The sequence below is a fragment of the Strix aluco genome, chromosome 5 (genome assembly GCF_031877795.1).
Source record: "Strix aluco isolate bStrAlu1 chromosome 5, bStrAlu1.hap1, whole genome shotgun sequence".
NCBI classification, from domain to species: Eukaryota; Metazoa; Chordata; class Aves; order Strigiformes; family Strigidae; genus Strix; species Strix aluco.
Genome location: NC_133935.1, coordinates 58,416,696 through 58,429,833, shown reverse-complemented (window position 1 = coordinate 58,429,833; position 13,138 = coordinate 58,416,696). Strand labels below are relative to the sequence as shown.

At 37.8% G+C, this 13,138-nt stretch overlaps 1 protein-coding gene across 1 annotated transcript in view; it reads left to right on the top strand.

Annotated features, from left to right (window-relative positions):
* The window catches only part of DOCK4 (dedicator of cytokinesis 4), a 255,555-nt gene that overhangs the window by 140,473 nt on the left and 101,944 nt on the right, over nucleotides 1-13,138 (top strand). Inside the window, exon 13 of the mRNA XM_074827524.1 lies at nucleotides 3,795-3,920. Coding sequence (XP_074683625.1) covers nucleotides 3,795-3,920 — 126 coding nt within the window. The remainder of the gene's footprint in view (nucleotides 1-3,794; nucleotides 3,921-13,138) is intronic.

Sequence of the window (13,138 nt, the reverse complement as noted above, 5' to 3'; positions counted from 1 at the left end):
ATAAGGGTACAAACTTTAGTCCCTTGTAAAGTGTGAATTACTCTATGTTTTTAAAGTACCTCTGCCCCATGCCTTTTATTTCAGATGCATGGCTCCTCAGTCATGATGGGTGTCTAGTTTCTTTGGAGAGTGTATTGTATTTTTATAGACTCATAAATATGGGATTGCTGTAGCTTGTAACTAGACACAGGCTTTGTGTTTAGCTGGCGATGCAGTCCTCATTACCTATTTGGCTTTGGCTGGCTGGACTTGCCTTAGCCTGCCTGGACATTTGTTCTGACTTGTAAAAGCATTCATGTAATGACAAAATAAGAAATTATATCTACTTTATTTTAGCTCTTGCTTAGCTTTTTACAGTTGTGTGCTGTAATCCACTTCGGTATATATGCTTTTTATGTAATAGGTAGTTATAACATGTAGTTACTCTGTGTAGAGTTAGCTATCGATAACCCTAGACTAAAATGGAACATTGAAGAGTAAAGACATGTGACTATAACTGAGGCCTTGAAAGTACACGTGTGGGATGATACTAGAGGCCCCAGATGTATGAACAGCTCACCAGTGGCCAATTGCTGGTCATCAAACAGTCTGACCTTGAAAGCAGAATAAAACCAGTTTTAGGGGGAACAGAGGGAACAAAGAACAGGTATGTGGCATATATAAAGCACATCATATATGATGAATAAAGATGTAATGCAGACTTGCAGACCAGTGAAGAAATAACAAAGTGTAACATTAACAAACAAAAATTACTCCAAGAGGAGCCTAGAGAGAGAGGAGGAAGAAACAGGCAACATCCTACTACTCATGGCAAAGGACTTGGAATGCTGATAACTTGGTCCCCATACCCCACCTTCCCAGGTTGAAACCATTGACCTTAAGACTCCAGAGGGGCAGTGAAAGGGTGAGCAAGGGGTAGATACTGGAAAGGTTATGTGTATTTATGTAATTTTAACAGTATTTTGTTTGGAGTGTGTTAGTATCATTGTAAATGGACGAATAAAAACTCTTTGATTAGACTGTTACAACTTTAATGGGGACTAAAAATAAGTTCCTGGCTTTTCATATACAGTGCCTTCTTTTGTCCATCACAAGATCGTGAATGTAACAAATCAGCAGGAATTCAAGCAATGTATTCTGTAACTTGGGTATCACATTTCAGTAACAGTATTCATCTTCAGATTTTAGGTCCTTAATGCAGGGGGGCCGAGTTTCCTTGCAAAATTAGTGGTGCTTAGAGAGCAATCAGAACACTTAACAGGCGATTACCTTCTTGTCATTGAGTATATAAAGTCCACATGCTCCTAACTTTAGCATTTTTACCAGATTTATTAGATCTTCTCCTTCCCTTCTTGTCAGTTCCCTTTTCATTTGGCAGCTGGATCCTCAGTGGCAAGATTGTTAACTTGAAACCTTGGTTTTCGGAGGTTCTTCAGACTTCCTTCCCTGTGCATCTTTGTTTTGCTTCCTATTGTACTGGACTGTTTATACCATGTAACATTTTTAACTAACTTTGCTATCTTTAATCCAGTGTTCTTCATTATTCTGAAGAGTTGGGGGATGCATACCATTTATATTCCAAAGATGTATTTAAACCATAGGTAAAATGACTAACCCGTCGTTTAAGTGTGTTCACCGAGAGATTTTCTTGATGCTTTTGAATATAAAAAGATGACTTAATTTTCTAACAATGAATGCTATGAAATACAGACTGCTAGTACCTTTCTTGCCTTGCATGAGCAAGAACTTCAAATCCTTGACAGGCAGCTTATTTCTCAAGTTAAAACTATTTTGCCATTGATGAGGTTTTTTTGCCATTTATCTCATTTTTGAGCTAAATAAAATTCTTCAAGGAAATTGTGAAATTTGTGCACAAAGAAAACTGTGATACTAATTGGATTTGAGGTCTACAACATTTGTTTAGAAAGCATAATAACTTTACTCAACACCAGACGGTGTCCAGTATCTGATTAACACTGTTGTGGTTGATGTGATCTGGAGCAATGTCAGATGTTGTTTTAGGTTTCCAAGGAAACAGAGCAATAGGGGCATATGGGGGTTTGAATATACATATGTATGTATAACAATTTCTTAAAATGTAAAAGAAGCAAGGTTGGAGGTGGGCTAAATATCCATATTTATAAGTGAGCTATACCTGGACAAGTTCTTCGCATCCAGCAATGAAAAACTTTTCACCTGTTCAAATAGTCTGAATTTTGCCTTTATGACTTCTTACCAGCCTCCTGTACCATCAGCTGGCCCCAGTGTCATTTATTTTCTTTTCTACACGAATAAGAATTGTCACTACTTCCTAAAAGTTGTTAACTGGATAACTACAGAACAAATTCCCATTACCGAAATAATTAATAGACATGGCATTAAATACAGTCCTTAAAACAGAATAGACTTCACTGAATGTTTTTCCTTGTAAGATTTGTTTACGTACTCAGTTGGAGATATGTAGGTGAGCTGTTTTTCATAAGAGAATGGAAGTGTGGTCAGAGTTGCCGAAATAGTAAAATGTAAGTGTAGGTAAGAGGAAGAAGATCAAAGTTGTCATGCTAATTAGATCTCTGATCTCTTTGGTGTGGTAGCCTGTACTGGCAGTACTTAGTACAGATTTTTCAACCTCTGACTTAAGAACCATCAGACTTTGTAGTAAATTTATTCAGTTAAATAGTAACATGGTTGTAGGGGAAATTTCTTCCAAAGCCAAAAGGACTGATGACCTTGTTGTTCAGTTGGTGTGTACATGTTATTTAGTTAAGCTTAATCTAAAGTTAGTTATGACTCTTCTGAGTTGTCTGTTTATCTCCAGTTGTTAAGTGCATATGAAGAGTTTGTTCTTATCTTCTCCTTGATATGTTTGTTGACACGTGGTATGCTGTAGTAATGTTGGAGGTCAGGGAGGATGAATCTTCACAAAATGTGTCATCCTGACACTTGCCTCAGTGATTGTATTTGAAATAACCAGAAGTCATGCCTGTTGTTTTTGTTAATCTCAGCTGCAATGAAGTATACTGTTTGCAATTTATTTGTATACTGCAGATATAGTGCATGAATAGAGGAATAAATATTAGAAAATGATTATATGGCCATCCTTGTACTTCGCATGTCTTCTAGCAAACATAGGAAAGAACATGATTGATTAAATCTGATGAATATTTAAAAAAAAAAATCAATCATCATGAAATTACTGTGCCTAAATAAAAAAATACTGATTATACTGTATTGGCTTATTAGAGTTTGTTTCTTCAGTTTTTGGATTAATAAATTGTATAACTTTGTATCAGGTTAAATGATGCATTATAATGAGACTTCCACATTTCTCCGTAGATAGGGACCGTTGTGTCTGCACCTTTTCTTGCATAACAGTGAAGGCAGTATTTTGTTGAAGGAAGTGAAAAATTGAAATGGTAGCAAATATTACTGATTGACATTTCTCTAAATTGACATTTTTCTAATTCTGTTTTCAGTTAAGGCCTCAGTCCATCCCTATTAAGATAATTTTGATCCGATGTGTCATCATAGCTCAGTTACGTATCAGTAATAATTTGCTAATGCTTTTTTATGGGTAGTTGTTTTCAAGTCTTTACTGATTTCTGGGTGTTGGTACCCTTCCCAAATACATAAAAATTTTGAGGTGGGTTAGCTTGGTGTTACTGAACTTCCTCTGAATTTTCTGAGTTCTCAGGAATACATATACACTTGCAAGTAGATATAATTTTTAAGAAGTAGTGATCATCAATCTGTTTGAATGTCTTATTTTTCTTTGTTTTTCTCTTTATTTTCAGGTCTGGCAGTTTCTCTTCAGTTGCTTCATGGAGACATAGAACAAATTAGGAGAGAGTATACATCCATGTTTACCCATGGAGTATCCATAACAAGAAAACTAGGTTTTTCCAATATTATAATGCCTGGTAAGTTAAAAAAGAAAAAACTCCGAATAAGCAGCCAAAATTAGCAGCAAAAAAGAGAAATTACTTAGTTTTCAGCTGCTTTCCAAATAAATAATTGTATTCTAAAACTTCTTAAACTTTTCCAGAGACTTTTACATTATTTTTTTTCAGATAGAAGAAAACTGTGTCCCAGTGGCCCCATTGCATTATACATTGTATAGTTACTATGACAATGTCAAAAGGGCTTACAGCCATAGCAGCCTTTTTTGAGAGATGGAACCCCACTTTTTAGAAGTGAAGATGGCTGAATGCAAGACTGCTGATCTCTATGCAGAGAAAGAGATAACCAGCAGAACATTATGTTCTTAGGAGCTGGTAGTTTTCTAAATAAAGATTCATAGAATTTCACTGATACTGTACAGCTTCTGGTTTCATGAGGTTTGTGTCTCAAATACTGGAAATTAAGATACTGGAAATGGATACTAATAGGGATGTAGAGACTTTGATTATATTGTATGACAAAATATGCAAATACTTAAACAGATGCTAAGGAAGGTAGAAAGATTGTGTCAACGTGAATGTGAAGAAGCAAATACATGAAGAAGATCGCAGTAATATCTATAGTTCCATCCCTGAAATAAAATTTTTAAAAAGTTTACTGGGTTGCTGGAAATTATAAGGCAAATGTCTCTTTAAAGGAAAAGCATACTTACAAGCAGACTAGTTTGGCATGATTATGGTGTTGTGTTGTTGCTGAGAAATGTTGCAGGGAGGAGCTCACTACTTAGTTTCAGCTGAGTCCACACACAATGCCTTGACTCTCTCAAATGTAAATCATCCTCATGACTTGCAGATTTTTAATAGAGACTACATTCTTCTTATCAAGATCTGTCTTTGCATTCCTGTGTGCCTAAATCAGAAGTAAACTAAGGTTCCGAGGGAAGAATAAATAAGTTTCAATACTTCACTAATCAAGGAGGTCTTAAACAGGCATTTAAAACTCAGTAATGAGACTCAGCTTTAGCTATGGGCATGTATTTCTTTTGAACTTCTGCCTGAAACTTGACAACTGAGAATTCACTCATGTTTTTACTGCCAATTAAACATCTGTCCTTCTGCATCCTTGATCAGTACTTCTAATCACTTAAAACATGCACAGAACACAAGTTAATAAAACAGTTTTAGCATTATTATGAAAATACTCTGCTGGTGTGACTGCAATATTTAGAACAATAAAATGCATGAGTCAGGTGCCATTTAATTTGAAGGTAGATATATATATGTATGTTAAGTGGAAGCATTCCGTTGAAATCTTATGGCATATTAGCTAGGGTTTATTTGTTGTATTACTCTTGGATTTGTAATTTGAATCAAATGAGTATTGTAGATAATATGGCTGAAAACAGTGGAAGCAGTTTTACTGAGCACGTTATAACTCCCATTAAGAAACCCTTCTCCATTTATCTATGATTTAGTGACCTTCTGCTCTGTGTTACCAAGTTTTCTAAGTTCTATAAATAGCTCTCACATCCCCTCACTTTCCAGTTGTGAAATAATGTGATGTACTAAACTGCAAAAACCATGTTATAGCAGAGTACAGTGTAATCAGCTGCTGGAGGAGTTTCTCAACTCAATTTCAAAGAATTGTGTGGGCTGTTTGTCCCTTTTTTAGTTAAAAAAAAAATAATATATGAGTTCTGGTATGCTGCTTTCTCAGTCCAAATGTATGCATACCTCAGTTTAGAAAATGTTCAACTTCTATTCTGTGTTTACTGGCATAGAAGAGATTTCTCCTAAAGAGATATAATCACCTCACTCTTGCAATGATGAGTTCCAAGGGCTAAGCAGAGCAGTATGCCTTAGGCACTGAAATGCCTGCAGGAACCTAGCCTTTGAAATGCTTTTTTCTTTTAAAGCTCTCCTTTCATTTTGTTTCTCTTCTAGTGTCTTTTTGCAGAGATAAATTAGAGAACTTCATCTTTTGCCACTGGAAATAGTCATTAATTAGATCTCATTTTATATTTTTGTTGAAAATAAGTATGTTGCTGTGGCTAATTAGCACTTAGTCTGGTTCAGAACCCTAACCTCTCTTGAATAATTCAATAAGAAATACTTCATGCTGCTAAACTACAGTATCTCTTTTATAAATGCCATATTTTAAATCTCTCTTCTGCTGTATTTAAACTCTCTCTGACCTTCATTTTTTCATCATATCAATCCTGTTCTCTTTGGAGGTTTTGCAATTAGAAGTACCTAGGATCAGCATACATGCCAGACCAGAATTTTGTTGACAATAATAATGCATGTTTTTATAGAGCAATGTTTTTTATGTCACAGGAGTCTGACAGGGTGAAGCCACAGAACGCTCTTTCCAGGACTTGTGGAATTTTTTAATGAAGAACTCCAAGTGTTTTAGGAAATTAAGTAGATGGCTAGAAAAAAGCACATATGAATCAAAAAGGCTGTGAAATAAGCAACTCACTTTATTCTAGCTGACAGAAGGACAGGCAGTGAAAGTGTCATCTTGTGAGTCTAATCAACATGCATTTTCTAGACTTAACATGGATTTAAGAGCAGACTCTCTTTACAACCACTAGTAAACTCCTTTTCAGCATCCTAGTGTGGCAGTCTACAGATGCACAAGTGAGTATTCTCAGATAGCTCTGTACAGCATCGAAGGACAACTGTGCTTACACTCTGAATTTCTGTGCTCACCATTTCCTGAAAGGGCAGACATCATTACTTAGTATATAAAATTTAGCATTTAATATTTACGAATATACTACACTTTTTGAGCAGTACTTTAAGTTAGATTAACGTACATAACAGGTGATGGAATGTAAAAGCCCTTTTATATTTTTCTATACACACTTTTACTAGCTTTTTTGCTGTTTTATGTAGTGCGCTCTTATGGAATCTGTTTCCAGATTTGACTTACAGTATCAGTGCATAACTTCAGTGCTGCATGTGCACGTGTGTTCTAGCACATACCCATGTACATACTGTTTTGCATCTTTGTGGAAGATACCTAATTCCATAAAAAAGCCTGATCATCAGTGTGTGTTGTCTGGGGTTTTTAGAATTGGACTAAACCCTAGCACAGCTGTTTGTCTAGATGGGGACTTAGTGGAGGAGCCATAGCTCCCCACTAGGACTGCCAGTTGTAAACAGACTCCAAACGATCATGTGACAGGCACCCATACAGTTGCACATCTTCCTTTCTTGTGCTTATCAGACCAGAACTGCATCTGCTTTATTTAAACTACACTCTTCTTAATAATGCTAAGCTGTCTTGACTGTTTGGTATATTCAAAGCCGGAATTCATTCAGCGTGAGACACTAGCACATAAGTAAAGCAATCTCATGTCTTTGTGTAGAATCCTTTTTTCACTAAGCAATTTTATTAGGTCTAACCCTTACTTCCTGGAACTTTACCTACAAACTTACTCTATGCAGCTTTATCTATAATATCAAAGATAGTTCTTACTTAAAACAGCTATAGGTATAATTTTGAAAGGCTCTGTATCTTACAGAGGACAACAGCTGTCCTCCAAATGTCGCAGTCCATAAAATGTATTGCAACGTATAAACAATTGGCCTGTTGGCTGACATCTCAACAGATTTTCACAGATGGGTATCAATTAGCTTTAGACACCTTTTTTTCAATTTATGATGTGAACTGGTGGCATTACCACCGTTGAGATCTGACCACCACTTGCTTTGGGTTAAGATCAGAATTTATATTCCTTCCTGTCCATCCAAACTATTAAACTCTTTTGATATTAGAAGAGGTTTAAGAATTGACAAGTCAGTACAGTGGTATTACATTGACCATTGTTTTCCTTGTACATAAGCTGAGAGGGTCTATAATGCTGGTATCTATAGCTGAGCTAGTCAGTCCTGACTGCAAAGTTCTTGGCTTGTAATCCTTCCCTCTGAATTTTTTGGTCCGCTTCTAATCCTGTGATCTGATTTCACAAATAACATAGCTAAAGGCTCTACATGAAGTTGCAGTATTAATTTCTGTAATGGAATTTTCATACTTTCAGACTTATTTGTCAAACAATAAAAGTCGCATTTTGTTTTTCAATGTTCTGTTGGTTTCTTTACCATTTCTGTTCATTCAGCAGATGGAATGAGCTGCCAAGGGCATTGCAGTGCTTTTAAGTTTCCTACATTAAGCTTTCATATGCTTAATTTAGGAAAAATAACTTCAGTTTTTTACCATCACATCTGTGTTGCTTTGCATTTGTCAACTTTTAACTTCATTAGATGTCCTTTAGCTGTCCAGTTAAATCTCATCAGAATCCTGTCTTTGAAAGCTACTGAATAGACTTGTTACTCCCTCATCTGGATTACTAAAAGGTCTTTTATTCTTTTCATATGCAATACACACTCTCCAGTCTTTCTTACTTTCTATTTTCAGAAGCTTTTAAAATGAAACTCGAACTAGAATATTTGTCTTTTTATACAAATGATCTCACAAAATGCAATCCTTGTGATAACATGCATTTTTCAATGATTTGATTTTGACTAGAAGCATATTCCCTCTTTCAAATCTTAGAATAACTGTCTGGAGAGCAAAAATGTAAAGAAAGCTAGGGAATCTGTTGTCTTTGTCATGATAAGTGTCTGTATCTTGTCAGTGAGCTTGGACTCATTAAAGAGTTGTTGATTCTAGGAAATACATGTCTGACACACTTAAGCATTTTTCTCCCACAAGCAGTAGTATGAATTTTTCCAATCTTCTTTATCCTGTATGGAGTACAAACAGCCTACATTTAACACCTGCCATTGTTTGCTGTTCTGATTTCCAAGAATCCAGAAATATGTATTTTTAATTACTGAAGGTAATATTGCCTAGATATATGAGTTTACACAAAATATGTTTAAGCAATATTGTGGAGTAAAGACACCCTGAATTTTGACCTTTCATGAAACTGTAGTACTCTGTGGGGAGTATCCTCTGCTTTCCAAATCCTTTTTTAATACTTTTTTTTAAAGCTTTGATCCTATCTACCAAAGGAATTGTCATTTCTACAAGTCACTGGAGAAAACAAGGATACTAATACATGACTACACACTTGTTTAGACAAGTGCAAGGAACTTCTATACTGTTTTCCTTCTTCTTCCCATCTCCTCTGTCATATTTTCTTGGTTCATTAGGAACTGAAGGAAAAACAGAACTATGGAAAGGGAAGAAAAGCCATAATTTAATTAGACTTCCCTTGATTTGAAGTTTCTGGAAGTAGTGAATGGGGAAAAGGGTCTTCTGCAGTTTACAGTATTTGGAGAAGAGTAAGCTGGTTTTCTTTTGAGCATAGAATAAGTAGCAGTGATGCATGGGAAGTTTATACAAGGATAGTTATGGCTTGGAAGTCTTTGTTCAATAAACCATGTAAGGAGCACTAGCAAACTAACAAGTGAATGCTTTAGCTCTGTAAAAATAAATGGTCTGTCAAAATTCTGCTGGAAATATTTTCTTTATATCATAGCTATACAAAATCAACAGGTCAAAGTTTTCTGTTAAAAAAGCTTGTAAGTCTTTTATTCCCCACTTGTTCAAAGCAACTGGGTTTACATCTCATTGTTAAAAGGAAGAACAAAAAAAGCCACAGAGCAATTGGGTCTTACATGGTAGATCTACAATCCATTTGAAATCTGAAAGTATTGCAGTTTGAGAATCCCTTGTAAAGGGCATTTCATTTGCTTACTCATTTGTTTTCTGAGGAGTGTTTCTTAGGGCTTATTGAGAGTTTCTGTAGTAAAGCTGAAAATGCAGATAATGCTCTGTTGAAAAAGGACAGGAAGGTAACTGAGAAAAGGAATCTCTTTATTCACCTCTGCCTTTGATTTAAATGCCAAAGCTTACTTAATCCAATAATAAAAAGGCAGGCCTGTTACCAAAGTCACTAATGCTCACAAAATTCTAACACATGCAGAGTTGTTTTAATGTTTGCCTTATATAAACGAGAATATGGTGATAATATTAAAACTAGATAGCAATATATAAATAATAGAAATGGTCTTATTTCTTTCTGCCCGTCCCCTGTCATATACTTATATGCAGACACACACTCTGCCCCAAATAAGTTTTTGTCAAGTATCACCCAGAGGGTCCTGATCTCAGACCTTTCCTTTGTATATATATATATTTAAGCACCGAGTACATTTTCTCATTCTTGAGTCGTGTGAATGTTGCTCATGTTGTGAGTAATTATTGTGAGTCTGTGCAAAAGCTTCTCGCAAATAGCAAAGTTGTTCTTTGCCACAATAATGGAGAAATCAAGGTGTTGCTATATGGGGAGGTCTTTAAATCTGACACACCTTTACTGGCAGCTTCAAGCATGTCAATGAGATTTGCCCCATTTCTTAAAAGTGCTGAATACATTTGCTGATAAGAAGCCAACCACTCTTTTGGTATCTTCTACAATGCAAAAAAGAAATTGTTTCAGTAATAGGATTTCACTTCCTACAGTGATGAAATTCTTTTTGAAATGCAGTGTGCCTGTATCTTCCTGAGCTGATCTCCTTAAGGATGCCCTTCTCTTGAATAACATCCTTCTATACTATGATTTTCATGAATGATGCCAGATTGCTTAACTTGAATTTTTTTTAATTGATTTTTTTTTTAATTAAATACAACTGGATCATGTGTAAGAAATCAGGAAGGGAAGGCAAAAGACCTGCATGGCTGAGTAAAGACATGCTGGTCAAACTAAAGGGCAAGAAGGAAATGCACAGGTAGTGAAAGCACGGGGAGGCATCCTGGGAAGACTACAGGGACATTACCCGGTTGTGTAGGAATGGGGTCAGGAAGGCCAAGGTGCAGCTGGAGCTGAACTTGGCAAAGGCTGCAAAGCATAATAAGAGCTTCTTACAGGTATGTCAGCCAGAAGAGGAAGGTCAAGGAGAACATATCCCGCTTTATGAACAAGACTGGCAAACTGGTAACAGCAGATGAGGAGAAGGCTGAGGTACTCAAAAACTTTTTTGCCGCAGTCTCTCTTCCCACACATCTTGAGTGGATGAACCTCAAGGCAGGGACTGGGGGAGCAAAGTCCCTCGCACTGTAAGAGAAGATCAGGTTCAAGACCACCTGAGGAACCTTAACATATATAAGTCTGTGGGATTTGACAAGATGCATCCCTGAGGGAATTGGCTAATGTAGTTGCCAAGCCACTGTCCATGATACTTGAAAAGTCATGGCAGTCAGGTGAAGTCCCCAGTGACTGGAAAAACGGAAACATTGCACCCATTTTTAAAAAGGGTGGAAAGGAGGACCCTGGGAACTACTGACCTGTCAGCCTCTGTGCCTGGGAAGATCATGGAACAGATCCTCCTAGAAGCTGTGCTAAGGCACATGGAGAACATGGAGGTAATTCAACCAGTCAGCACAGCTTCACCAAGGGCAAGTCTTGCCTGACCAACCTCATGGCTTTCTACGATGGAGTGACTACATCAGTGGACAAGGGAAGAGCTACAGATGTCATCTGCCTGGACTTCTGTATGGCCTTTGACATGGTCCCCCGCAACATCCTGCTGTCTAAATTGGAGAGATAAGGATTTGATGGACTGTTCGGTGGATAAGGAAGTGGTTTGAATGGTCACATCCAGAGGGTAGTGGTCAACAGCTCAGCGTTGACCAGATAGCCAGATAGAGATCAGTGTCAAGTGGTGTCCCCCAGGGGTCTGCACTGGGACCAGTACTGTTTAACATCTTCATCAATGATATAAACAGTGGGATCAAGTACACCCTCAGCAAATTTGCAGATGACATCAAGCTGATTGGTGCAGTTGACAAGCCTGAGGGATGGGATGCCATCCAGAGGGACCTGTTCAAGCTTGAGAAGTGGGCCCATGTGAACCTCATGAGGTTCAACAAGGCCAGGTGCAAGGTCCTGCACCTGAATGTGGGCGACCCCCAGTATCTGCACAGGCAGGGGGATGAAGGGGTTGAGAGCAGCCCTTCAGAGAAGAACTTGGGGGTACTGGTGGGTGGAAAACTGGACATGAGCTGGCAATGTGTACTTGCAGCCTAGAAAGCCAGCTGTATCCTGAGCTGCATCAAAAGAAGCATGGTCAGCAGGTCGAGGTGAGACCCCACCTGATGCACTGTGTCCAGCTCTGGAGTCCTCAGTACAGGAAAGACATGGACCTGTGGGGTGGGTCCAGAGGAGGGCCACAAAAATGATCAGAGGGATGGAGCATCTTCTATGAAGACAGGCTGAGAAGTTGGCCTCCAGGGAGACCTTACTGCAGCCTTCCAGTACTTAAAGAAGGCTTATAAGAAAGGTGGAGACAGACTTTTTAGTAGAGGCTGTTGTGATAGGACAAGGGGTGGTGGTTTTAAACTAAAAGAGGATAGATTTACACTGGATATCGGGAAGAAATTCTTTGCTGTGAGGGTGGTGAGACACTGGAACAGGTTGCCCAGAGAGGTTGTAGATGGCCCCTCCCTGGAAGTGTTCAAGGTCAGGTTGGACGGGGCTTTGAGCAGCCTGATCTAGTGGATCTAGTTGCTTATTGCTGGAGGGTTGGACTAGATTACCTTTAAAGGTCCCTTCCAACCCATACTCTTCTATGATTCTATGAAATCATCAAAGTTCAACTGCCAGAAAGGCATTAGGAAGAATTTAGTGTTCCTATAATATGCCAGGACTTAATCTCTTCTTCCTGACTCCCCAAAGTGTATATATTAATAAACACATATATTTTGATAGTTAACGTATTTACAACCTCCAGGTTGCGACTACTGCAAAGGTAATGAGCTTGTAGTGTTAACTTGTTGAAATTTAGGCTAAGATGCTGGTGGTCAGTGCTGAATCACCCAGACATAAGGGCACCTACTTTTGAATTGAGCTCTTCTGTCTTGTTCCATGTCTTTCTGTAAACTGCTTTTTCTTATCATAACTTCAGCTGGGCCAGTTCCAAGTTTACTGGGCTGCAAAGGGAGGGAAGATTGCCTGCCCTTGTCTTTTATTTTCGAGCTTTGATTGTTACTGTCAGTATATCAGCATGGATAGTAACATCATAGAACATCCTAGCTGCTAAAAGACATAGATGGCATGGATTGACTCAGAGGGTAGGAGGCAAGGTGGACTAAGGGTCCCTAGCTCTCTCCTCAAGTTAAAATCACCTTCTACATGTTTTTTTTGAGATCTTCCCACAGATAGCAGCTACACAATCTTGTCCCATTCTACAAAGTATTCTAAGGACCTTTTCTCCAAAACATTTTG